This window comes from Terrapene carolina, unplaced genomic scaffold (assembly GCF_002925995.2).
Source record: "Terrapene carolina triunguis isolate 2854851 unplaced genomic scaffold, T_m_triunguis-2.0 Scaffold210, whole genome shotgun sequence".
NCBI lineage: Eukaryota > Metazoa > Chordata > Testudines > Emydidae > Terrapene > Terrapene triunguis.
Genome location: NW_020664561.1, coordinates 30015740 through 30043163, shown reverse-complemented (window position 1 = coordinate 30043163; position 27424 = coordinate 30015740). Strand labels below are relative to the sequence as shown.

At 39.9% G+C, this 27424-nt stretch overlaps 1 protein-coding gene across 5 annotated transcripts in view; it reads right to left on the bottom strand.

The window, feature by feature from the left end:
- Positions 1-27424, bottom strand: part of LOC112108480 (collagen alpha-1(XI) chain) — a 221790-nt gene that overhangs the window by 157647 nt on the left and 36719 nt on the right. For all 5 annotated transcript variants that reach the window (XM_026655480.2, XM_026655483.2, XM_026655482.2 and 2 more), the window contains exons 4-5: positions 26420-26582; positions 9972-10100 (exon numbers count right to left, since the gene is read on the bottom strand). In XM_026655480.2, the coding sequence (XP_026511265.1) occupies positions 9972-10100; positions 26420-26582 (292 nt within the window). The remainder of the gene's footprint in view (positions 1-9971; positions 10101-26419; positions 26583-27424) is intronic.

The window sequence follows — 27424 nt, the reverse complement described above, 5'->3', positions numbered from 1 at the left end:
CTAAAGATGAACCTTAAAGATATGATCTCCCCACAGAATGCCCTTTGCCCACCAATGGAAACTACAACTCACTTAGCAAGAGATGACTGGTGCCAGCTGAGAGTAGAGGGGGCACAATTTAAAAGTTTCCCCCAACAGCTTGAGTCATGCCCCCCCCCAGGCGTGTCCCCCTCTTACCCTCAGTGGCCCCTCCCTGAAGCTCCCAGGTATTAGCTCCACAGGGAGAGACAGCAGCTCTCCTTGAAGCTCCCAGCTGTTTGCTGCTTCCTCTCCCCATGGCCACAGCTCCCAGCTTGCCAGCTACAGAGGCTGTCTTGCAGGGAGGGAGTGGGGCCAGCAAACCCTGGCAAAAATCTGGGGGGGCACGTGACTCCCCACATGTCACCTGTCCTAATTTTAGGTGCCTCAATTTCTGAGTGTTCAGTTTCTGATACCTGGGGCCTGATTTTTATTTCCAACTAACATCAACTGGAGGTGTGGGTATACTGCATCTCTGGAAGATCTGGCACTATATGTCTCAATTTGGACCCCAGAAATCAAAGTATACTTAGTTAGTGGCTACCCTCGAAAATGCAGGCCCAAGTCCCCAGCATTTCATATTGCATTATCAGTGAAAGTCTGGGGAAAGGGATGTCCCCTCCAACTCTTTCTAAATGTAGTCAGATTTGTACTTAAATGTGTTTGTGATGAAAGCAATTTTCAAAGGTTTCATCCGAAAATTGAGAATTCCCTTTTGTCACATCCTACAAGTTTCACACTTGGTACCTATTGTTCCACCATTCTAGAAAAGCAGAAGTTACCCATACATAGATAGATCAGATACAGACGTAGCCTTCGGGTAATCTAGGCCTACGCTATTTAGGATTTATAAATTGTGATCTGTACCCTCAATTTCACCTGGGAGGTTACTGGCAGCCACCACAGAAAGTGAGCCAGAGATGTGATATGCTTTTGCTGGCACAGTTTAGTTAGATGGCAGGCAGCTGCCTTCTGGACCAATTGGAGCTTCTGAGTGGCTTTTGCAGATAATCCCAGAGAATGTCTATGGCAAAGGTCTAGTTTAGAGGGAATGAAGGTATGGATGACAAAAATGAAGACTGTACGTGAAAAGAAGGACAATAATTTTCTTTGCCAGCTATTCCGAAAGAAAGATATTTCTGGCCAGTGACGGAATCTAAGGGTCTAGAAGTATTAATGAATATTGATGATTGTGAGTCACTTTGACAATGGTCAGGCAAACACCCTCTATTTGTGTAGTGGTTATTAACTTCCCCAGATACAAAAAACACCTGTCACAGCTGAGCAATTCACTTCCGTGTTGTCCAGGTTGAGCTTTATCAAATGGCTTTCAACTCTGGGTGCACACTGGGAAGGCCTGTCAAGGGCTATATATGGGTCTGATGAAAAAGAAATATAGAGATGAGTTTCCTCAGCACACTGGCAATGATGGAGTTTATTCAGTCCCATATTAATTATTATCATTATCTTTGCCAGTGATTTCACTTTGATACTGCAGAGAGGGTGGTAGTGATGTCTGAAGTGCAACTAGGACCGCCAAATGGGACAACAGTTGGAGCTCAGTACAATAGTAACAGACATTCCAAGCATAATGCAATTTTCTTTTGTTCTTTTCTCTTGCATGGTAAGACCACCAATAGTTACAGCAGAGTTATTCCTGTAATGACTATTGCATATGGGTGTTTTCATAGAAGTCCAATGAAGAATAAAACCTGCTGTTCCTTGATGGGACAAAATCTTTCCATTATGACCTCATGCTTTCTTTACCAGAGCAAGCAGGGTGATTATATTACACGACCAGATTGTCATGCAGCTTCAGTTAAATAAATGCACTGTTTTCTTCATCAAATGAATTTAAGGGGCACCAGAACAACAGCAGCAGGCAAGATAGATTCTGACTGTAGGAACGGCTTAAATATTCTGAGATGAACCTTACTTTAAAAATGGATTCTTCTGCTGTCAATCCAGAAATTACTTGGAAGTTTAAAAAAACTTTCTATCAACTGTAAATTTTTGCAACTTTCATTTGTGAAGAAAAAAAAACCCTACAACTAGTGACAGGGAACAATTAATAAAACCACTGCAAATAAGGCAGGAGCCAAATGAAAAATGAGAGAGAGGAATCCATATCATAGAACAAAATATAGTGATACGGTCAAATTGACATATCTCTAGAGAGTCAGTGAAGCCTCCTCGCTAGCTAAAGAGGAACAAAGATCTCTCTGAACAATTCAAGAAATATTAGAACTTTATAAAATGAAATAAAATAGTGAAGGGATGCCAAGCAAAATGAGAGAATTTTTAAAAATCCAACAGATACAAGCACAGATGGCAGCAGTTGTCACCCCTAAGACAGATGGGAAAGTTCTAAATGTGATGTACCTAAAAGACAGTCTTTGCATCACATTGCCTAAGCAATGTGCCTGGAAGAGATGAAGGTGCCATAAATAAGCAGATGACTATCAGTGGCTACCAAAATACTTACAACGTTTAAGTCTGTTGCCTTAAAAAAAAGTCTCCGAATTTTTGTTCAGAATTAGAAAGTTTGTTATCTCTACCACCTGCTAATTTAGTTAACTGTAGTTCTCCAAGTATGGATGAAGATCCTATGCTAGACATGAAAATTTGCCTCACCCTATTCCATGGAAAACCAGATTTTCTAATAATCAAAACAGAAAATAGACTAAAATAGGTAGAAAGAAGGTAGACTAAAATAACAAGGTAAAAAAGGATGCCTGGAGTCTTCAAGACAGCATGCATAGGTGCCATTTGCATCTTTGCTTCTATGCACATATCACTGAGAGCATACATTTCATTTCTTTAAAAAAACTCCATGAATTTGGGACAGGTCCAAAAGAAACAAAGCAGAGCTCCCTTTTGGGAACAATTTCTACAGCACAAGTCAGACAGTGAGATTTATTAGGCTGAGGAATAATCTTCCAAGGGAAGAAGTGAAACTCTCATAGCTGAGACCATTGAAGACTAGCCTGGACAATTCACTAGAAAATATACTACAGGGACCAATCCAACATTGAGGAGGATGGAATAGATGTCTGAATAGGTCTTTTTCTTCTCTAATTTCTGTAAGGTGGCTGTGGCCAGTCTAATATGATTTAGCTGGAATTGAATTTAATACATTTTCATTTAGGACTTAGGGAAGATTTTGACAAAAGACAGAGGATGAGATTTTCAAAAGTGTTTATAAGGAAGTTAGGTTCCCAACTCACATTGAATTCCCAAGGAATTTGGGTGCCTAACTACCTTAGGCCCCCTTGAAAATACCAGGCAGAAATTTTTCTTTCTGGCCCTTTGACATAATCTGGTCCTAATATTGAATCTCTTCCTACCTGAAGTATAGACTCAGTATGAAGGAGGTTCTCTCAACAAACAGTAAAGTCATTCAGTTATGTGTGAAGTTTGCATCACTAATATAACACATGTCCTAGTTTGCTTGGTATCCTAAAGAAATGAGATCTTATTGGAAATTCTCTCCAAGGAGACTGGCATTATTTGGAACTTACTGCTAGAGTAAATTAATCTTATAACCCAATATAGGACTAAAACATGAAATCATATACAGCAGGTTTCGATGAAATGGAAAACTTAAAAAAACCCCATATACACCAGAGAATGTGTCTTTAGTATAAATGGCTAATTTTTCATAGGTATGTCCACAAACACCCTTGTAATCTCTCTGAATAGATTGGGCCAGTAGCCCCCTACCATCTCACCATATTGTACAATCCAAATGTTCTGCTGACACTGCAATAATCACTAGACCCCTTCAGAAGGAGTGTAATGTTTGTTAGGCTTCTAAGGTGAGGGATGGGAAGTACAGAAAGCTCCCCTCTCTTTTCCACTCCACCCTCACCTCCTACAGAAATGCTTTCCTCTCTTTTTCTTTGCTTTTCTCCCTTATTTTGTCTGCTCTCAATAGGTAAGGATCCTCCCACCTCCCTAATCCCTCCAGTGAAAGCCAGAAGGGAGGTTCCACATAGTGACCTGAGAGTCTCATGGCCTACCTCTACCCCCAACACATTGTAGGCCCATTTTCTAAGCTGTCTAGCCAGCACAGTATCAGCTTCACTTATTTCCCCCCCCCAAAAGAGCCCTTAACTAATGTCACCAAATATGCTGTGAACTCTCAAAAACCCAACTTTCACCATCAAATATGGGCAGGAAACACAATGAGTGTATCTCAAGACAGAAGGATAAGGATACTTTCTGGTGGATATCAACAGTCCCAATAGTTTTATTAATGGTGGGCCTGAAGCAACCTGATTTTCTGTTTCAAATGAGATCTAGTGACTCCCCTTTATTTAGAACTACTAAGAACCAAAGCCAGAGCTATGTATCTGTCCCATCCACTTAGTATTCATTTGGTTATGGTCCATCTGGGAGATGCCGCTATGGACCCTCTTCATTTTGCATAATCAGGAATTTTTTTTCTGACAGAGGGGAAAACAGCTTCTGCATAGTTAGGGAAATTAACTTCTGTGTATACTTTATTGGCTTTATGACAACAGGCCATCACTCAATACTCACCAAGTCTAAAAGTAAAAGATCCCTAATCCGCCTACATGTTCCAAGGTACCAAAAACAGCCAAAAGCATGTAGGGTAATTATCCAAAAGATGGTTACAACAAACCAGCAGAAATTAATGTACACTTTATGAGCAGAAAAAAACAACCAATAGCAAAAAAAACAGATTAATAGGGAGTATAGCGATTCCCATTAGTAAATCAGCACGTAAAGTAATGTTTCCACATACGGAAACAGTAAATTTCAATTTGTCTGACATATAGTTTAGAACAAAACAAGAAAGAGTAAAATCAAAGTTTCAGCACATTTTATATGTTTTATCTCCAGAACAGTCTACCCTAAACGGCACACAGAAAGGCAGCCAGTCTCTGCGAACAGCAAAGTTTAAGAAATTTCAAGGGCACAGAAAAGTAGTCACACCCGTTACACACTTAAAATACACCATATTTACCAATGTTTTTAGACACTGCAGTTATTTCCTGGACTAAGCATAGAGAAAACTGGTGATATCTTGGATACCGGTGTGGTAACCATTGGCAAATGAAGATGTTTTAATGGTGACTCCTGTAAAGTAAGACTTCAGCTGGCACTTGCTAAAAAATAAAAACTTTCCAAGTTGTGAAGAAAATAAATTGGGAAATTAACTATCCCTTTTCTAGCACCAAAACATTATGCAAGAACTGTGTGTGAAGATTCCAAAAGTTCAAGAAATTGATAAAAAAAAATACATCTTTAAACCCCAATTTTCTTCTGCTTTGTGCATTAATCCTGCTCCCCTCTCTCTTTTTTGCTTCTACTTTAAAACAGCATAAAAAAAACCCAGTCATTCAGAATCAGCAACCAATAATTCTACAGATTAGAGCAGAGTCAAACTCTCAGGTTAGTTCATCTGAGACAAATTCAAAACTGATATTCCAAATCACTAGTTGTAAAAGAGCAAATGGTTCTTATGCTGTAGAGGTCACATAGTGGTCAAAAGTAAATTCTCAGGGTCAATTAAGGCCTACATCTTCTTAAAAGATATTTGCTCTTCAGACATTTCTTCCAGTGGTCTACAAATTCATCTGTATTCCCAGATTAAATCTTCCTGTTTATGGACAACTCAGGAGGTTTCAGAGAAGTGTTAGTGAAGAAATGTTACCCTATCCCCATTTTAGGTTCTCTTTCATGGAATAAAGACATTTCCTCCAGTCTTTGTAGTTGATATTGGGGATATATTACAGTACTCTACAAGTGCACATTTTTGTCTATTTCTGCTCTGGACAAAGTATCAGTTCCTGTAATGATGTCCTGCAACATACTCCTGATAAATTCAAGCAGGTCTGTCTCTTCTATATCTTCTAACAGTACATACATTAATTAGTTTTGGTCAATTTTCTGAATCTAGATTTAATCTAGGACTGAGGTCAGGCAAGAACTTTTGGTATGAAAGTCATTCAATCTCAACAATAGTATTGCTGACTTTCTATGATTATTTCAGATGCCCAATAGTCAGTGGCGACTCTATGTTTTTTGCCGCCCCAAGCACGGCAGTCAGGCGGCCTTCGGCTGCACACCTGCGGGTGGTCCGCTGGTCATGCGGATTTGGCGGTGTTTCTGTGGGTGACCTGCCGGTCCCGCGCCTTCGGTGTACCCGCCGCCAAATTGCCACCGAAGCCGCGGGACCGGCGGACCTCCCGCAGGCATGCCGCTGAAGGTTGCCTGACTGCCGCCCTCACGGTGACCGGCACGCCGCCCCCTGCGGCTTGCCGCCCCAGGCACGCGCTTGCTGCGCTGGTGCCTGGAGCCGCCCTTGCCAATAGTACATTTTAATGGAATCCATTGACTTAATTGGGACTTTTCACGCGAGCAAAACTGCATGTCTGAGCTCTTGGTTTTCAGCTGGTTGACCATATGTCCTTTTTAGTCACTAGCAGGACTCCAGCACTAAATGGACAGCCAGAAGTGAAAATTTTCTTTAATTTTTTTAAGTTTCTGTTCCTTGAATTCACTTTAAAATGTCATGTTACCAGTTTCATTTTATGAACGTTACATTTTTTTTAGACATAGTGCAAAACCTCCAAGTACCCAGGAATGCTTGTTTATTTTATTTATTTTTAAATACCAGAGCGTGAATGAGAGGCCTTAACAAAAGCAAATGAACAAGACATCAAACTGTGAGGGCCTGATGCAAAGCCCACTGAAGTTACTAAAAGGACTCCCACTGACTTCAGTGGGCCTTGGACTGGGCCATAAATGCTGCATTAAGTGTTGAACAAGTTTAAAGGTCTCCACTCTGTGTTCAAGTGGAATAGTGCAAAACCATTTTAAATTGTATGATCCTTTCTCAGTCTACTGGATTACGTTTGGCAATCAAAGGATACACTAAATACATATCTACTGTGTATGAACACAGATGTAACTATACATAAGTGTGCATTCATGTCGGTATTACAGTTATAATAAAAGGGTTTATACATCTGTATAATCTACAAGTGAATACTATCTCCCAACAGCTGCTGCTGCTGCCTACTGCCTCCAACTTTTAGCTATGGCATACTATAAACATAATATTATGACTGCGGGCAATTAAAACAATAATTTTATATTCATTCATGATGGAGAGCATGCACATGCTACCCTGGGCACTGCTTCACATGGCAGATGTTACATCCCTTATAAATGATGTTTTATAATCTAATAATTCAGCAGCAGCCACACCCAGTAGGTATTCACACTCTAGATTTAGGCCTCGATTATACATGTGACTTTAGTAGGGCTCTTGTGGGTGCACGCAGGACACATGGCTGGACTGGAGACCTAGTTTCCACCTCTAGTAGCCTGAGCCAGGGGGAAAAAAGGCAATTTTGTGGGCCATGCTAGCCTTAGTAAGGAGCAGATTCTGCTTTGGAGGTTAGGGTGGTGGGGACGCAGGACACTTTTCTATGGGAAAATCTGATTTACCACAGAAGCCTGCTCTAAGAACTTAAAAAACCCCTAACTCCAGCTCTTCAAGGGGGGCTTTAGATAAGAGAAGAGTCTTGTAAATGAGCTCCCTGCTTTCTAGTAGCGCCTACAATTCTTCCTTCTCAGGAATGGGTTATTTCTTGGCCTGGAGAGGGAGCAGGGAGCGGTGATGTTAGGTGATAATGTTGTTTTGCACATATCTGGCTTTTTTTTTTTTAAAGTTCAAAGCACAATTCCAATCTGCAAACACACTGAGGATTTGGAGGCCCCAAACTGTAATATGGTGTGTGACCTCTGATGACTCTTGGGAGGGAAGGGGGTTGTGTTGTCTAATTGTGTTTTTAATATGAATATCTTAATTAATTTAGTGTCAAAATGCATCCAGCTAGACTACGTCTGACAGAAGCCACTGGTGGGAGGTCAATACATTTAAAATGTTTATGTGCATGTTAAGGAATGAGACTGCAGGCAACTGTAGTGGCTGCCCCAAGAGAGCAACTCATTACACTGATACTTCTCAGTCACACACCCAGCTGTAAGGACATCACACTACTACCTCATTAGTCTACCAAGATACCGAATGCCTCCAGAGACCTAATGAACCAGAGTTTCAGCTGGTGTAGCTTCACTGAAGTCCAGGGAGCTATTCTGATTTACACCAGCAGAAGACCTGGCCCTTCATTTTTAATTTTCTTCTGCCCTACTCCTAGAAAGCACGCAATGCACAGAACTAATGTAGGTTTTTCATCAGGCATGGAAAGTGAAGCAGATTCACTGATGAAGTTCATGAAGTTCATGAAGTAAAAAATCTCCCCCCACACCTCCCATGTACCACACTTTTCATTTCTATTGTCAATCCTTTGTTTTCTGCTATTTGTTGCTTTCTGCCCTCTAGAGAGAAACCGTCTTTCCCCCACCTATCACCTACAGAATATCAACAGGAGGCTTTCTTCTTCAAATAATAATAATAATAATAATTAATAATAAATTAATTAATAACAACATTAACTGAAATTGTTCCATACATGAGAAAAATCCTGAGTCACGACTGGCTGAAAACAGTCACAAACGGAATTAGTAAGTTTCTAACATTTACCTCCTCTAAGGTCAGTAAAATTGTGGGTTGAAACAATGTTAACCAATCAGCTCTCATAAAAATGAGGGTATCTTGACTGGCCACTGCCAAGTTCAGTGAAAACTATTTACTCCTTTTAATTGAATGAGATCCCATATGCATTTTTTCCATCCTGATGGGATCATCAGTGGTAAAGTCTTTTTTTCCCCCCTGGACATCTAATTACATTTTTTTCTTCTGCTAGAATGTTAGTTTCAAGGGGAAAAACTGTTTCACTTTTCAACTCCTGGCTATAATGGAAAGTTTTCTAGACAAATCCTGAGACACATATTCAGAATGTATGTAACATACAGAGGCCCAGGCCCTCAGCTGGTGTAAACCAATGTAATAATCTTGGGTTCAGTGAAGCTATTCCAATTTACACTAGTGAGGATGGCCCACAATGACTACCCATTTCTGTGAATACTAACAGTTATTGCCTGTCAAGAAAATATGACCTAGTCTGCTTTATCCTTGTCAGTGTCTACCAGTTAGAAGAGCTGGTTGAAAAAATTATTGGAATTTTGTTTCAGCAGGAACTTTGTATGTACACATGCATATACCTCCATTCATTGAAACTGCCACTGGAAGTTTTATGTACTCTAATTTACTCTGATTTTTCGCAAGTGCTGACTAGCATTCACAGCTTCCATTGACTTCATTGGCAGCTGAGGATATTCAGCACCTCTGAAAACCTGCTCATAGATGTACAAGGAGAAGAAAATAACTATAATTGAGTAAACAAAGATTTACTCAAACTGCTAAACCTTTTTTTTAAACGAACTTCATGATGCTGCATAGTGTAACAAACACTCAGTTGAAACTTCTGTTGAATATGCTGGTGCTTAAATGCCATAGGCCTGTCTACACTAGCACTTATGTCGTCCAAACTTTTGACTCTCAGGGGTGTGAAAATACCACCCCCCCCCCCCCGAGCAACATAAGTTTTGCTGGCATAAGAGGTGGTGTGCATAGCGCTATGTTGGTGGGAGACGCTACCACCACGCATTGAGCTGGTTTAATTATGTCGATGTGAGAGCTCCCTCCCGCCAGCATAAGGTGGCTACATGAGCACTCTTCCAGCAGCACAGCTGTAAGAGCTTGTAACTGTAAGCTTGTAACTGTAGCCATGGCCATAGTGATAAGCACCTTGGAAATGCCAAAGATAAACAGGTATTGAGTAGTCACACATACACCCCCCTGTAACCTCCTCCCTTGCATTTTGTCTTTCTTCCTGCATGTCCAGGACAATGAATGCTCTTTAGCTGTAATTAAATGTTCCCCAGGTAATATGTATCCAGCACAACCACTAATGTGCAATAAATCTAGTAATACATGAGTGATTACTCACCTCATCAACTTGAGGTTCTTGAGCTTGAGGAGCATTGGGGACAGGGGAATCACAGTCTGGGCTATAATGCTCACAATAGTCATACGCTGCTCTGGGATCGGCTACAATCAACAGCTGCTGGATATCACCCTGCAGATCAGCATAAATAGATTAAATTAACAAAAACAAATATCATCATTGCAGGTCACAGTAGAAAACAGGAAGTGTAAAGCATATATCAGATGCTTCATTATATGCATCAAATAATATTTAAATAATCTATAGATGACTTAATTTCAATTTAGACTTTTTTGCCATTGACCTGAATGAGGCCAGGAGTGCATTCTAGAACTTTTTGAACAGCCATTTTGAAATCTTTTTTTCCCTCCACTTGTTTTTAATGTTTTGGTTATCCAGTCAGGGAGCAAAAACATGTCATCTAGGTGAAAGTCACACACCACTCATGGTAAAATAATCAAGAGAAACCATTTGTGAATAACTGATATGATGAAATATATTTGCATTTAATCCACTTATTGTATCAAAAAAAAATTTATTGTCAACATAACACAGTTTTTTTTGTAATTCCAAAGTTGAGGACATGTTCTTGAAGTCTCATTTGCTGTCAGTAAACACATTCAGCTCCCATAAGTGTTAATGGGATTTATTAATGCATTTCAAAGGCAGAATAAAATTCCTATGATATCAGTAAAATCATTAAGAAATACATTCTCAACTTATTAGGAATTGATCTGCTTGTAACATCTTCAAGCAAATAAAGCTCTTCTTTATTGTTTTAATCTTATTTTTTTTACACTTTGATTAATTCACAGTTGGTCCTGCCACTCCTCCCTCATTAGTCTTTATAGTCCAGTAATCTACCAAAGACAACAGATACACAGTAGCTATTCATGCTTAAGTTTTCTTGACTTAATTACATTTACAGTATTTGTATATATTGCTTCTGCTATTCTGAATGACAGCTTTACCAAATATTGTTGGTCAGATTGAAGAGCTACGTAAATTTATATCAACTGGACTAGCTGTAAATCTCTGCTTGAACATTTTATCTATTTGGAAGTGAGGGGGCTGGGAAGATACAACTCCTGAGCTATCATTTTCATGCAGTTTTCATACTTGGTCAGTGGGAACAACTAGTCTAAATTCCTAGGATTTAATTCGGGGCACTTCCTACTGCCAGCATGAAGCTCAGCATGCAAGCGATCAGCACTGTAATTCCAAGAGTTTGTATCACAACTGTACTACAAAACGGAGAGTAAAAGAAAAAGAAAAAAAAAAGCTAAAATCAAACCCAATCATGGTCTCTTTCAATGAGAAATGGAACTACAATAAGTGATATCTGAAAATACAATATGAAATGTATCAAAACAAACGCTTTACCAGTTAACACAGAATGTTATTTTCTTATCTATCCCTGTGTATAATGTGTAAAAACAACATCATACCAGAAAAGACCCACTACTCTGGATAGCAAAAATAGCACTGCTGAGAGCCCCTGCAAGAATCATATGTTGATCATTTTTTAAGGCAAGCTTTCTGGTTTCCTAGTTTATTTCTTAATGTAGTGACACCATTTAAACTACTTAAAGAAAATCTGCCAACATGTCCACTGTAAAATCCTATTTTCATGGGTTTATTATTCAGGCACAAATATAATCTTGCTGAAACTTAGCATATGTTCTAGGCCAAATCCCATAAGTACAATTTTTTTCCTGAAATGGAATTTAGGGGTTTTTGGGTGGTTCTATTACTTGATGTTTTTTAAACATGTACCTTAACAATAACATTTTATTCTATTTTTACAAAAATGAAAAAAAAATCCCCTTACCAGTTTGCTTTTGCAAGTTAATAAATTAATAAAATATTGCAAATGCAAAATTTACAAAAGAGCTGTGAAAATTCACAATTATCTCAAAGCGTTCAAAGTGACTGTAAACCTCTTAATAGCTATTTTTTTAAAATTAACAGAAGTTGAAAATTTTTCCATGTACATATTTTGGAGAAATTAACAACTTTATACAGTTTTGTTTCCATATAAAAGGAAAAGTTACAGAAAGCAATCCCCCCAAATCCTTCCAGCTCTGCTCGTAACTAAAAAAACCTTTGCTTTTCTACAATATTTACCAAAGCATTTAATATATTCATACAATATTTGCCAAATTGTTTATCATATTATCTGAGCTGATATATTTAGTTAATTTGCAGTAACTGAATATGCACCTCAAATCTACATACAGTACCTGTTAATGCAAAAAGTTTTATTCAGTGAAACAGCCTATGAAATAAATGCAATACGAGACAGTTACAGTCAGGTCAGTTGTCAGAATAATTCTATAAATATTGTTAGAAGTGTATTGATAGACAACAGTCTAGCAAACAGACATGTGACCTCTCATCCAGCTCTGTCATTAACTCTGTAACATGATGTAGGATAAGACTCTTAATTTCCCTGTACCTCACTTTCCCTGTGTGTAGAATAGGTCTATTAATACTTTCTGATCTTTGTTAAGTACTTTGAGACCTACACATGAAAAGTACTATATATGTGCTAAATATTTATCATAATTATTCTTAAGGTAGACCTTAAAAGGTGCAACTTACTCCTGTGAGTGGCTGTGCATAGTAAGTGTATGACTAATGCCTGAAGCTCCAGTACTAAGTGTTCCTGGAAAGAGTAAACAGTTGTTCTTATACCCTGTTGCGCCTCCCCTTTCCCCCAGCCAGATCAATACTGAGTGAGTGAAGGGAAGGGGCAAGCTAGAGGGAGCAAGCAACCAAATGAGTCAATTTTGGTGGGGAGGAACCCAGATAGTTTGAGTTCTCTGAAGACCCTGGCCCTTATCCTGCTGGACTCCAGCCAGCTCTCTGTTCCTTGGGTGAAAAAAAGGCAAAGACTATGAAGAATCCCCAGTTCAGATAGCCTGCTGTGGACTACCTAGCTGCTTGTATTCTTGAGATGCCCATGTAGATCAGCATCCACACTGTGGCAGTTGTTATGAGTACACCAGGGAATACCTCAGAAGCCACTGTTTATTTAGATAGATAGTTAAGTTTAAGCAAAGCCATTGGGATAAGACAGTCGGTCAGCTGGATTTTGCTTTGCACTGGATTTACACACCACAGAATTTTGGCACAGGACTATTGTGTAAGACTATACATTTATACAGAACAAAAAGCTCTTTGTTGTTATCATTTGGTTTAGATTGTTTAAAGATATTCCTGATCCACTGATTGCACTTTCCAGCACTGCCCATCTGCCAGGGATAGGTCCACATAAAAGGGGAGCTCAAAAACCGTTAGAGAGCATTCCGTTTCTACTCAGGCAGCTATGGCCACCATTCTGAGGTCTCAGGACCCAGTGGTCCAGCCAGCCAGGAATGTGGGAGGTGTCAATACATTGATTGATTTTCTGTTTGCTTTACTGAGAATTACCTTTTCCTTTTCTTTCCTTCTTTCCCTTCCCTTTGCCCCAATAAACATATTCCTTTTGTGCTAGGAGGTAATGCTGTTTGCATTCTGATTGGCTTCTTGGCTTCTTAGAATACTTGTATATTGTACTGAAATTGTCCTTGGAGGCAGGGTGACACCCTTTGTATATATATTATCATGAATGCTGGAAGCACTGTTCTGACACCACTGTTCTAGTTATTACTGAACAGACGGAACCACAGATTGGTCAACAATATCATCCCAACCTACAAGCTCAGGCTCCAAATGCACATTCAGCTGGTACTCCGTCTGGCATCTACAATCTAAATGCCTTAATATTTTAGTAATCAGTTTTGGGTAATATTTTTATAGTCATTTATTTGACAAATATACATTCGTTTTCTGTTTAAGAATTATCCACAAAGAGACTTTGATTTTCACAAATGTATTCATTGATTGTAAATGTTTGTCTTTATGACAACATATTTCAGCCATGTGAACAATGTATAAGTATTCATTTTTCCTACACTTTCAAACCCAAGTCCCTAAAGTTTTTCTCCTAATGGCCTCATTTTCAGAAGTGCAGATTACCCAAAATTCTAGCTGAAGTTAACGTGAGCTGTGGGTCATTGACACTTTTGGAAATCAGACTCGATATCTGTACTTAGGCACCTAAATGATCCCTGTGTTGCACTATCCCTGAATAAAATTTGCAGGACAAAAGATGACTCTCATAGCAAAAAAATATGAGAGGGGGCACAAGAGAAAAGAGTTGCAGAAGTGGAAGGAAATGTACAAACCTCTTCCTTCAACAGGGAGGGCAGAGACTGGACTGCATAGTGTTGTTGGTTGTATTTAAAAGGAGTTTAGGTGAGCTAAAAAATCTAATGGAGGCCCAGAGGAAAGGTTGCAGACAGCGTTTACTGAGACAGACAATCTGATTACTATATGGTATTAAGGTTCTCATTCCATTTAACAGTTTGAGTGGCACTAAAGTCACAATTATGCAAAATTTCCTCACAATGTCAGCTCATTGCTTTAATTCAGGCAATCCTATCCATGAAAGGATGTACAGATGCTGTGCAAGGAGTTTTCCAAATCCAGAGGTTTGGTGAACCAGGTCTTCCTTCCCTCTTCCTACAGGATCTGATATTAGAGATGCGTAGGAGGATGGTATAAAGACTACTTTACTTTGGGTCAATGATGATAAACTTATATATAAGTTTTCAAACATTGTTTAGCAGGTAAATATCATTACCTCCATTATAGAGGTGAGAAAATTGAGGTCTAGGGAGGCTAAATAACATAGCCTAGGTCATATAGACTCCAGTTCAGCAAGGTACTTAAGCATGTACCCTACTTTAAGCACATGAATAGTTCTCTTGAACTTAATGGGATTACTGATGTGCTTAAAGTTAGGCATCAGTTTAAGTAGTTTGCTGAATTAGGACCTCAGTCAGTATCAGAACCAGTGCCTAAATCTCTATGTCAAGGTAAGTGATTCATTCATCTCCACTGACCCTCAACTATATAGTGGGAATAGTGATGCTTACATGGCTGTGGACATCTTAATTCCTTTGTATTTGGGGATTTGGTTTATAATTAAAAGCACTGAATCTGATCCAAAGCCCACAGAAGTGTTTCAGTTAACTTCAGTGGTCTTTGACTCAAGCCCATAGTCACAGATTTTCAGATGGAGAACCTAAGATACAATTTGGTGAAATAACTAACTTGCCTGGATAGCATTATGATTTAGGGGATAAGACATAGTACTAATTGTCAACAGACCAGGATTCCAATCCTGATTCTGATAATGAATTGTTCTGTAACCTGTGTAACGTCACTTAACCTCTCTAACCTCCATTTCCTTGTATGTGAAATAGGGATATTGATATTCACTTACTAACATTGTTTGTAATGTGATCAATAAGTGCACTTTATTATTAAAGTCAGTCACTGGTAAAGATGGTAACGTAATAGAGAAGCTTCTTGTTGCCAGCCATTTGCTTAGTCCATGTGGCATTTGGGGGTCTCCTCCCCGTCCTAATTAAAGATAACCCAACACTTAGCAATTATTTCATAGCATGACTAACTGGATGGTACCAGAAGCATAACAAAACTAGTGTCAGTCACCATATGAAGAGGATCTTAGAGAGAAACACCAATATCTTCGGTTTTCATATACCGGTAAAGGTATAACAATTCCAAGGTGCCTTTTCAAACTGTTCATCGAGCAGTAGAATCTTCACTAAATCACTAGAAACCCTAAAGCTCTGGATACATGCCAACCTCCTCTAATTAGCTGTTTGACAGTAAAACCGTAGACTCCAAATAACAGCAGTCTAGACAGCCTGGATATTATTACTATAGAATTTAGAAAAACCTGCTGCAGAATTCATTTAATCTTCCTGCAAAAGCCTGAGGGACTGAAGAGTTCTGCTGGCCTTTAATATAATATTCCATATGCCAGGTCCATTGCATAATAATAACAGCAAGACGTTTTACTAAAAGCCTGCCAACTTTAAGCACTGTGAAAGCAATAAATTATGAAAGCAATAAATTGTGAAAGCAAAATTCTATACAGGCCCAAGTTTCCATAGAATTCAATGTCCTCTTGATGCTGAAACCCCATATTCACACTAGCATATTCTGAGCTTTAAGAAAAGATTTGTTATTTCAGAATAAAAAATTGTATATCTTTGCAACATGGAACAAAGCTGTCCTTAGATCCTACACACAATCGGCTACTCACACACATCCCAAGGAAACGTAGCCACCTCTAGATAGAATGCAGCAATTTCTTAGAGATGGACACCAATACTACTCAAGACAGGAAGTCAAGGATATCATATGTAATTGAAACTGCTGGGGGGAATTACTGTAGCCCAAACTAGAATTTGTTCTTTTGTCAGTGAGTTTTCAGGAATCCAATTTTATTTCTCATCCAAACATCTGCACCTCACACATTTCCCCATAAACAACATGATGCACTAAGTCAGTAATGACAGCCAAAAGAATAGTGCTATGTGCCCCTGTACTAACCACGTCTTGTAGCACCATTCGTTTCTTTGGAGGTCTCCCTCCTTATCAGATCCAACCCTGAAACACATTCTATTATAAGAAGCAACACTGCATAATATACTTGTAATTTAGTGGTAGTTCCTCTTTCCAGGCCCCAGCCTGAGAAACAAATGAGCAGTAGTGATCTCAAATGGCTGATGAAAAGAAGGCTCCTTCATTCATCCAGGATATAGAGCAGGAGTGGATATGCCCAGTGGATGCTAAACAACACTCAGAGCAGGAGTAGTCTCCCATACACCCACTGCTCAACAGACAAATGGATTAGGGTTGTCAACTTTCTAATCGCACAAAACTGAACACCCTGCCCAGCCCCGTACCTCTCCCCTTCCCTGAGGCCCCTCCCCTGCCCCACCCCTTCTCCAAGGCTTTGCCCCCTCTTGTTCCATCTACCTTCCTCTGTTGCTCACTCTCCTCCACCCTCACTCACTTTCATTGAGTAAGGGCAGGGGGTTGGAGTGTGGAAAGGGGGGTGAGGGATCTGGCTGGAGGTGTGGGCTTTGAGTGGGGCCAGGGATGAGGGGTTTGGGCTGTGGGCGAGAGCTCTGGGCTGGAGCAGGGGGTTGGGGTGAGGACTCCGGCTGGGGGTGCAGGCTCTGGAGTGGGGCCAGGGATGAGGGGTTTGGGGTGCAGAAGGGGGCTCAGGGCTGGGGCAAGATGATGTGGGAGTGGGGGTGGGCTCCAGGAGGGAGTTTGGGTGTGAGAGAGGACTCCGGGCTGGGGCACGGGGTTGGGGTGCAGGAAGGGGTGAGAGGTCTTGGCGGCGCTTACCATAGCTCCCAGGAAGCGACCGCCAGGTCACTGCGGCTCCTAGGTCCCTGGGAGGCCAGGGAGGCTCCACGCGCTGCCCTCGCACCCACAGGCACCACCCCCACAGCTCCCACTGGTCATGGTTCCCGGCCAATGAGAGTTATGGAGCTAGCCCTAGGGGTGGAGGCAGCGTACGGAGCCTCCCTGGCTGCCCATGTGCCTAGGGGCTGCAGTGACCTGGCGGCCACTTCCAGGAGACATGTGGAGCTAGGGCAAGCAGGGAGCCTGCCTTAGCCCCGGGCCCCCACTGCGCTGCCAACCGGACTTTTAATGTCCCAGTCAGCGGTGCCGACCAGAACTGCCAGGGTCCCTTTTCGACAGGGTGTTCCAGTCAAAAACCGAATGCCTGGCAACCCTAAAATGGTTACATGCAACTCAACATTCTACAGGAAGGCACCCCCTGCACCCCAGGTTTTTGTCAATATAATGTGTATGGTAATTTTTCTCCAACACCAAATGTGACAGTCAACTCAATATTGTGCAAGAATTCCCCATGGTTAAATAAGTAATCCCAGCTCACTGGCCCTTCACATTTATTTTTCTTGATTATATATGTAATATAGTCACTGGGGCACGGGGTTGGGATGCAGGAAGTTGCCTTTTTCCTGAGTCTTCAACATTTCACAGACAACAGAGTGTTAGTTTGTTTTTGTCCATCTCTAATTATTTTATTCTTCTAAAACTCTAGGGCTAGATCATGCCTTTGATGTATAGACTTAGGTGGGATGTGGAATGGAGCTGTATTACCCAGGGGAAACTCAAGAGAGGGACTATGACTCCGGCAGACTTTTTCTCTGAACTCTCTGATGTTCAGGGGACAGTGCAGGATACCTCATGGGATGTCTGGCCCCACTGTGTGAGTCAATATGGGGGTGGGAGGGCAAGGACATGATCATACTTCCTCCTCACTCCCTTTGGGGCAGTGTGTCCCACTGGCGGTCTATGGAGGCAGCACACCCTGTTCTTTCCTAAGCATGGGGACATAAGCATAGGGCAGGCAGGAAAAGATCTTGTGCTTCTCTGTTCCTACCCTATGTGCAAATGGGTCCAGAGATCATCTAGTCTTCAGAAAGATAACTGTATGCAAATTAATAATATGCAGTTAATATCCTTACTTTGCATTTAATAAGATAGTGTGCCTTTGACTTTGAAGATACCGTACTACCATGTTCCCTGCCTCACAAAACTGAAATATTTACAGCAAAGCTATATTGACCATGAGGGGAGGGTCTTTCTCTACAAAATCCACAGTGTACTGTTGCAGTGATCCTCTCTACTAAATGGTAGAGCTGAGATGTGGGCTGTGCTTCCTTAATACAATTATATGACAAACACCTGAAAACATTTTCTATTGCTATTTATCTTTGGAACTTCATTCACTGCACTTCTTAGAAAATCTGAAATTATCTATTACGCACAAGATCAAATGAGAGGATAATAAATCAGATCTGTAAAACTTACTGAGTTGATGTAACATGCAACACTATTGATGTCAAACTTAACAATACACTGAATTATAAACACTACAAAACATTGAATGATACACTGTATGCACAGTTCTTGGCTTCCTGAGTAAATGCAAACTAATTCCAGATTCCTCAAAAATAAACTTGAACTCTAAGCAATTACCAGAAGTCTGGCTTTCTTTTTTTCTAAACAGAGGGGAGAAGGTATAGTCAAAGCAAAACATTTTTTCTTTTTCCATGGTTGTTTGAATTTGGAAATGTAACAAAACAAACAATAAAACCCTATTACCCCTCCAATAATAAAAGGAAGAACAACAACAAAAAGCCACGTTGTAAGCTTTTGAAAAGAATGCTTCTTTTTATTAGATGCCTTTGAAATGGAAGATTTTTTTTTTTTTTTTTTTACTTTTTTTTTCATAAACTGAAAGCTGGCAGCATTTCTGGGTGTCTGTAGCATGAAGGCTGTTTCTAGACACTTGTGCCCAGAATCTATTACACATATTTTGCTTTATGTCCCATTTGTTTTCAAACATGAGTTATTCAGCTGTAAATGTAAACATCTGAAAGCTGATCCTTTTGACAGAATGCTATTTGATAAGGGTGACTTTGTAGAAAGTGTAACTGAGAAAACATACACAGACTAAATGTTGTTCTAGGAAACCCATCTGTAGGAATCAGAATGGGGGTTCAGTCAGAATTAGTATATTCACATTCTCCTAGTTAAAATAAACTTAAGCTTCTAAGGGCTACACTAATTTTTGGCACAGTCCTGAGCAAGTGATGGTACATAAGCTGCAGTAACCCAGGAGTCAAGGAGGCTGTGACTCAGAAACACACTCTGTTTTCTTCTGATACTGGTAATTTACTGCTGGTTTGTACCAGCATTATATTAAGCACTGGCTCAGCTATTCTGGCCAGCCAGTAGGGGACAGAGCCAAGGCCTTCTGCATTTCATACCTACCTGCTCCATTGAGTAGATAAGCAGGCAGGTAGCCTCATTTGCTCCTATGCAGCTGGACCCAACATCTGGGTACCCTGCACAGGATATATGAGGGATTCTGATTCCCCTGCATGGACTCAGTGTAAATCACAATCTAGCCCAAATGTCCTCCCATTGGGATAAATTCACAGACACTTAGTTTTTCTTCGGCTGCCTTCAGGATTAGGCCCACTTTTGTTTTAATTGAAATCAGGTTAAAATCCAGTATAAAACTCACTACCCTTTATTATCAAGGATTACATGCATAGGGCCCACCCCTGCAGAACCTCTGCAAGCAAAATTCCCATTGGCTTTAAACCAGAGTTTGATATGCTGCAGCATTAGGCCCATAGTTCTTTCCTATAACAAAAGGATTCGATGCATGTTCTATCAATGTGAAATCTACGCATTTTTGGGAAAAAAAATCTCTATAGGGAAATCTCTGCATAAAGACTGTGTTAGTTAATGACTTATTATAAAATACCTCTCATTCACACCAACTACACTAAATGAAGAGTGACAAATCCTTAAAGCTGGCAAAATATTAAAAGATCCCTGCTATTTACGAAATATTTAAACTACAGACATACTTCAGACATATTTCAGTATTTTTATATCAAAGCCATAAACCGGTTAATTGTTAATTGTTTCATTTCTTCTACAATACTCTGATTCTGCATGTAGGAATTGCCTTTTTTGTAGTAACTATTTCTGGAGTTTTGGTTTACAGAGCAATGCTTATCATGTTGTGTATTTGAAAACCCACAAAAGATTAGTTTTAAATGGCACATCAGAAACTTTTGTGCTACACTGTGCAATCCTTCTATGAATGAGCACTTATAAAATAGTCCCATTGAAGTCTATGGGTCTACCCAGTTGAGTAAGAGGGTCACAGTAGGCACCTTAGAAAAATGTTCTATTTAGGAAGTATTCTTCTTTGCTTCTTTTATTTAATAAGATACTTTCATGACAACAAGGTCTTTGTTTCTTAAGCATCTGTCTACTCCTGCTGCTTTAATCCCCACTTCAAGTCATTATCCTCTGTTTGTGACATCACAGTAATCTCAATAGTAATCAACAGCGAGGTCATAAAATATTGGCTTAGGACTTCAAGTGAAGAACAAGCAGCAGGGGCAGATGAACTTCTAAATTGCAAAGACCCTCATAATGAAACGAAAGTGGAGGCAAAGGCTTAAGACAATATGTTTCAAATTTCCTACGATGTATTGAACATTTTTTAAAACCAGTATTATTTTCTCAGTACAGCCCTGAAATTGCTGTTTACCTCTCCCTTTTAAAGTAAAAACAAAGACACAGTTTTCAATGAATTCATAAAAACTCCATCTATACAATATTTGCACTGCTCTGTTAAGTCATCCAAGAATACTATGTTTAGTATATTCATAGATTTTAAGGCCAGATGAAACCATTATGATCAACTGGAGTCACACCCTGCATAGCATAAACCATAACATTTTCATCAAGTGGTCATGTATGCTAGGAATACAATTAAATTACAAAAGGATAGTGCCCAATCTTGGAACCCTCACTCGCAAAAGCAATCTTTACTCTAGAGAGCAGATGACCAGAATGGCATAGAATAAAAAAGTAAAATACATGTATACATAAGGATTAGTCACATAATTAAGAGTAGCAGTATTGTGCCTATAATTTGGAAAGAGATACTTTCAGGTGTATGTGTCTACCCAGAACAGAATCAAAAACCTGTCATCTCTAGCAAAAGGAAATTGCAAACTACACATTTCAAATGGATTGTGAGTTTAAAATTTCCAAATATACCATAACAAACAACATGTTGTGATGGAAACAGACAGGGAGCCAAGATCAGAAGGGAAGAGCAAGAACAGCACAGAAGACAAAGGAGAGCAGTGGGAGCAGAAAGGGGGGTAAGACCTATGGTAAATGGCCCAGAAATCAAACAGCAGGAGAGCTGATTCCCAAATGCTATCAAATGACTGCTTTACATTTCTTTGAGCCATACGTTATAAAATAACATAGCTAGAAAAAAAAATCAACCACTTTATTATCCTGAGTATTTATTTACAGTGATACAAGTGTGTTTTCTAAAATGTTTCACAAAATAGCTACAGTCATTTCTTGGAGTTCTAAATGAATTCACCACATAGCAACCTGACTGAAAGAGGAATCCCCAGAGACACACCAAAGCCAAACTGAAGTGCCACCATTATATCATGTTACAATATCTAGTTCTGGCAATGGTTTATATGTGTGTATACAAGCCTAAGCCATAGGGGTTTAGAAATGCCCTTTCAGAGGACATCAGTATACAGGATGTGCTCTAATGAGTCAAATCATTGATCCATCAAATCCTAAATCCTGCTGCTTGATGCCTAACAGGAAGTAAATTACTCTAATAGTGCAATTGGGCACTTGCGCAATGTTGTTTGTACAGGGTTAGGGGTAAAAGGGGACAACCCTTCTTGACCTCTGCAGTATTCAGGTCACTGAAGGCTAAAATTTGATTATCTTTATCTAAAGGCCTGTTACGGCAAGGTGCTGGGTGCCTGTGATGGGGTACCTACCCCACACAAGGCCTGAGCAGAGAGAAAGGGGCAATTAACCCTCTGACAAGCTGCACCTGGAGATGAGTCAGGGCTGACGAGCTTTTAATTGATGATGAAGCCCAGCTGGGCAAGGAGCAGACTAAGCTGTTATAAAACTAGGAAATAGATTGTAAGAAAGGGGTTGCGGTGTGGAGGCCTGTAGTCATGCTATGGATTTAGAGCAGGAAAAGAGGAAACTGGGGAAAAAATAGATGCCCTTGTTGGAGAAGTAGTCTGACAGAGACAAAGAAGGAAGGAGCTGGGAAACAGCACAAGGTTTGGAACAGTGCAGATCTTGTCTGCTGGTTTTAGGGTCCCTGGACTGGAACCCAGAGTAGTGGGTGGGCTAGGTTCCCCTACCAGCCACTGGGGAAGTGCAAAGACTGGGCAGTGGAGCAGAAGACTGCCTGAGACAGCTGTCCAATGGGATTTTGATACCCTGGAAGGGGAGGACTATAGTAACCTGTCAGGAGGGCCTTGCCACAAAAAGAGAGTACTTTAAATGATGAGAAAGGAGTAACCTTCTCTACAGGGAGAGAGAGCATGTGCAAGACTAGGGGAGAGAAACCAAAGGAGGGCGTGTCAGAGCAGGGATGAGCTAATCTCCAGAAGAACCACAAGGAGGCATGCTAGCAAGGAGCAGCAAACCCTGTGTCAGTGCTTATAGGATCAGGTCTTTAGCTTGCATAAGTAAAAATGTCATAAAATTACCCGCCGCCCTTAAATGAAGCTACACTGTTGACTTCTATGCCCTCTTGTGGTAGTGAACTCCAAAGGATGACTGTATACTGTGAAGTATTTCCTCTCATATGCAAAGGAAAGCCTATTAGATTGTATATATACAAACTAATAAAGTCATCCTTGTTGTCATATTACAAAGCAGTTTAAAAAGGAGAAGCTACTTCCTTTGTACTACAGAATCCTAAACACCTACACTAAATACTATCTAACTCTTCACATTCTACAGCTAAATAAGCCTGTTTTTTTTTTCTTGTGTCAGTGCATAGGGGAACATCTGTTTGGTGTGGGGGTGAGCATGCAGGGTCTAGCACGAGTCCCCCATCTCCGACTGGTTTTTCTAGAATAAAAATCCACTGTACAGCTGGCCCAGAGCAGAGCTGATGGCAGCAGAGTTCTCTCCTGTAGCAAGTATTAATGGGATAGTCTCAAGAGTCTTTTTCCAGTCCTAACAGAAATACTGGAAGAACAGTATTTCTTACATTTTCTGGCATGTCCAGGTTCAGTCTCAGCCAGCATCTGAAGTGCAAGGCTCAGAAAATGAAATGAAATGTATCAAGGTATTTTAGCGCCTTGAAGAAGGTTCCATTCAAATTTATATCTGGAAATAAGTAGATCTTTATTTTTTTCCAAAATGGCTTGCCCTTCAATGCTCAGGCATGACACCATTCGTGCTCTCAGGACCCTTGAATGCCGTAGGGGATGAGAGTCTTCAAGTTGTAGAGCCCTCTGTAGACCAAATCCTTACAATGGCTTTTGCAGTTGCCTTCGAGCAAGCTGTTGCTTATAGAAATAGGGGAAGGAGGATGGATGATAAAAGAGGAAGCAAAAAGACACCCCCAAAAGAAGGGGTTTTAAGGGTGGAAACAAAGTGAGAACCTTTATCCAAAGCCAAATATTGTGAGGCACTATTTTACAAAAACGTACTGTAACTGATTCTCTTGGTTGAAGCCAGGGGAAATGGGCTACAATGTCATGTCATGTACCCTTGGGAAACTGAATCACTAAAAGAACGTGCATTTCTGCAACTATGCTACAAACTGTAAAAATGTTGCTGTTCTCAGTGCTGAATATTTACATTCCAAAAAAAGGGTTTACAGACAGCTACACTATTTCTTTAATGAGTCATAACCAACTTCCTTCTTAGTTGATTAGGAAGTGGAACTGAAAGACTGCTTTGCAAATTCAGGGTAAGAAATGTTGTTGAAAAGTCTAGATAACCATTGTTAGCCCCATGTTTATCATATTTTTGAATATGCACACTCCATGGAATAAAAAATACAGAAAAAAATGGTTTAAGTGGTTGGCCCAAATTCTGATACATTACACCCACATATCTGCATTGAATTCAGGGAGTTGCATGAATGTATGTGAAAACAGAATGTATGTCTTTATTTTTGGTCTCCATATCTAGTCCTTAATTCCATGTAAATTAACATTTACAACATTAACTTTATTGCGCTGTGCAATACCTTTGTCACTGCACAGCCCCGTGTTAGAGTTGCTAACCAAGAGGTGACAGCTTGAGAGATTCACACACAGATTGTATTCTGTTTCTCTTCTTTTTTTTGAAAATGTCTTACTTGAAGGGATGGAGGGAGTTCAGCATAGAGCAACAAAGGGGAGGGAATGGAATGGAGGTGTTTGCATATCAGGAGAAATTGACACAACAGGGATTATTTATTTTTGAGATAAAATAGCTAAGTGGTGATATGATTGAAAAGCCAACAACCTTTGTGATTGAGAGTGCCAAGGGAAATTTTCAGTGAGACTATGATTTTTTGAGTGTTTGCAAGGGAATGTCTTAACCTTCCTTTGACACAAAAAAACTTCTGGAAGTTTAAAATATAAAAATTTTAAAAATACATAGATAAGAGGTGGTAGCATTATAATCAAACAGTTCCAGAGATGTTAGGCCCCTGGCTTGCTTCAGTAAGCAAGTACAGATGACTTAACCAGACATTTCCCTGTTACCAGCCACTCTATTTATTTTAAAAACAATAAACATGATACTTGGCAACACTCTTCTGAAACATCAAAAGACTCTCCTTAGTCAATAACAGGTAAGACAAAGAGAGAAATACTGGGAGGTTTTGCAGACCACACACAAGCAGAGTGTCAATGGTACTGGGAATTGAAAGGCAATTTTTTTCACAAAATATGTAAGAATGAGCTTATGACTAGTGTATTATTTAAACTAAAATCTAAACTCACTTGTAAAACATCAAGAAAATAAGCTACAATCAAGTCATCTACTTTCTTTTACAATGTGTCCCATTTTCTCATGCTGAATTCCTTTTATTTGCGTACATACTACTAAACATGATCATGGCAACTTAATAACATGGAGACAAATTGTGGGCCTCAGATTTTGACCCAAAAATGAGTAAAATAATAGTGCAAAGGAGTGCCCACAGCAGGACTCAAAAGAGCTTTCACAAGCCTGATGTAGCCACCTATACAGATTATTCTTGCCAGGCATATAAATAATCTGAGGAGAGGAGGTAACATGGTGACTACAGGTAGATCCATTTGCAGATGCTAGAAGACATGGCTCAACCTTCAGACCCATTAGCCCTGTTCCAGAATGCTCCTCTTCAGAAGACAGTGGAGTGTGAACTCCCTGGGTTTTGAGGGAAGCAGAGTCATAGCACAATACCTTCATGCCACATTGCCTCTCCCAACTGTAGAGTCTCAGGCATACATGTTGCCTAAAAGCCTATGGGCCTAATCCTGGCTTTATCTGTCCTATGGTGAGCAACTCTGTATGTGAAAGGAGTTAACTATTTATCTGCTCCTGCATTCTATTCTCATTGTCCAGCTTTAATCAGTTTCAATTGGCAAAGAACAGAATTTTAAAAAAAAACCAAAAGAGGTTTATGACATCAACCTGTTAATCTCTTTTATGTAGTGATCCTGCCTAGAGAGACCTCATTATTAGGAGTCACACATTTCCTTAAACATATTCATTTCACCTTTTCCACTTCCTGACCTGTCAACAATAGAAACAGGTATACTCCCTTTTTGCTAAAGCATATTCTAGTTACTGGGAAAATGAATGACTAGAATGAACAATATAATCACCTGAGATATACAGAGTACCTTCAAGACATGTGCTCCTCACACCACACCTCCTACACATTCCGCCCCGCCCCTCCAAAGTGGCTGGAATTCACCTTGCTGGCTATGCTTAGCCCAGAACATCAATTTGGAGAGAGAATGAGAGAGTTGGAATGATTCAGTATCCTGCATTGTACCAAATTTGCCTTATGAAGTTCCTAAAAGCTTCTATTTTAACTTTCATCAGGAACTCTGCTCACCACCAAATCATTTAACAGCAATTATTTAATGCTGGACTTTTACCTCAAAAACTTCTTCATCTAGAATCCTGGTTCCAAAGACGGTGATGCCGTTGGTGTCAACAATTGCTCTGTCATTCCTGTCGAGTGCTTTTGTGGTTTTCTTTTTACAGTCAACAATCATGGTAACACTTTTCTTCTCCACACTGATAGCTACCCGATGCCACCTAGCAAAAGAACACAGCTCTTCTGTAAACTGTTTTTAAAAATAGGCTTATAAATTCAGAGTTCCAAAGTAAGAAAAAGATATTACAAGTTGTAAGCCAATCAAAAATTACACCTACTACAGTTCATAAAAATCTACACATCAGCATTCATTTTCTTTTCATATTTTATCTTCTCATTTTAAGATCTAACACTTCCTTTAGTGGTTTATTTTAGAAAGGGCTGTAAATAGCTAGCATATAAAATAAAAATAGAACAGGACTAAAAACTAAGTAAAATATAAGAACATAAGAACATAAGAATGGTCGTACTGGGTCAGACCAAAGGTCCATCCAGCCCAGTATCCCATCTACTGACAGTGGCCAATGCCAGGTGGCCCAGAGGGAGTGAACCTAACAGATAATTCTCAAGTGATCTCTCTTCTGCCGTCCATCACGTCTGACAAACAGAGGCTACAGACACCATTTCTTACCCATCCTGGCTAATAGCCATTAATGGACTTAACCTCCATTAATTTATCCAGTTCTCTTTTAAACCCTGTTATAGTCCTAGCCTTCACAACCTCCTCAGGCAAGGAGTTCCACAAGTTGACTGTGCGCTGTGTGAAGAAGAAGTTCCTTTTATTTGTTTTAATCCAGCTGCCATTAATTTCATTTGGTGGCCCCTAGTTCTTAAATTATGGGAACAAGTAAATAACTTTTCTTTATTCACTTTCTCCACATCACTCATGATTTTATGTACCTCTATCATACTCCCCATTAGTCTCCTCTTTTCCAAGCTGAAAAGTCCTAGCCTCTTTAATCTCTCATCATATGGGACCTGTTCCAAACCCCTAATCATTTTA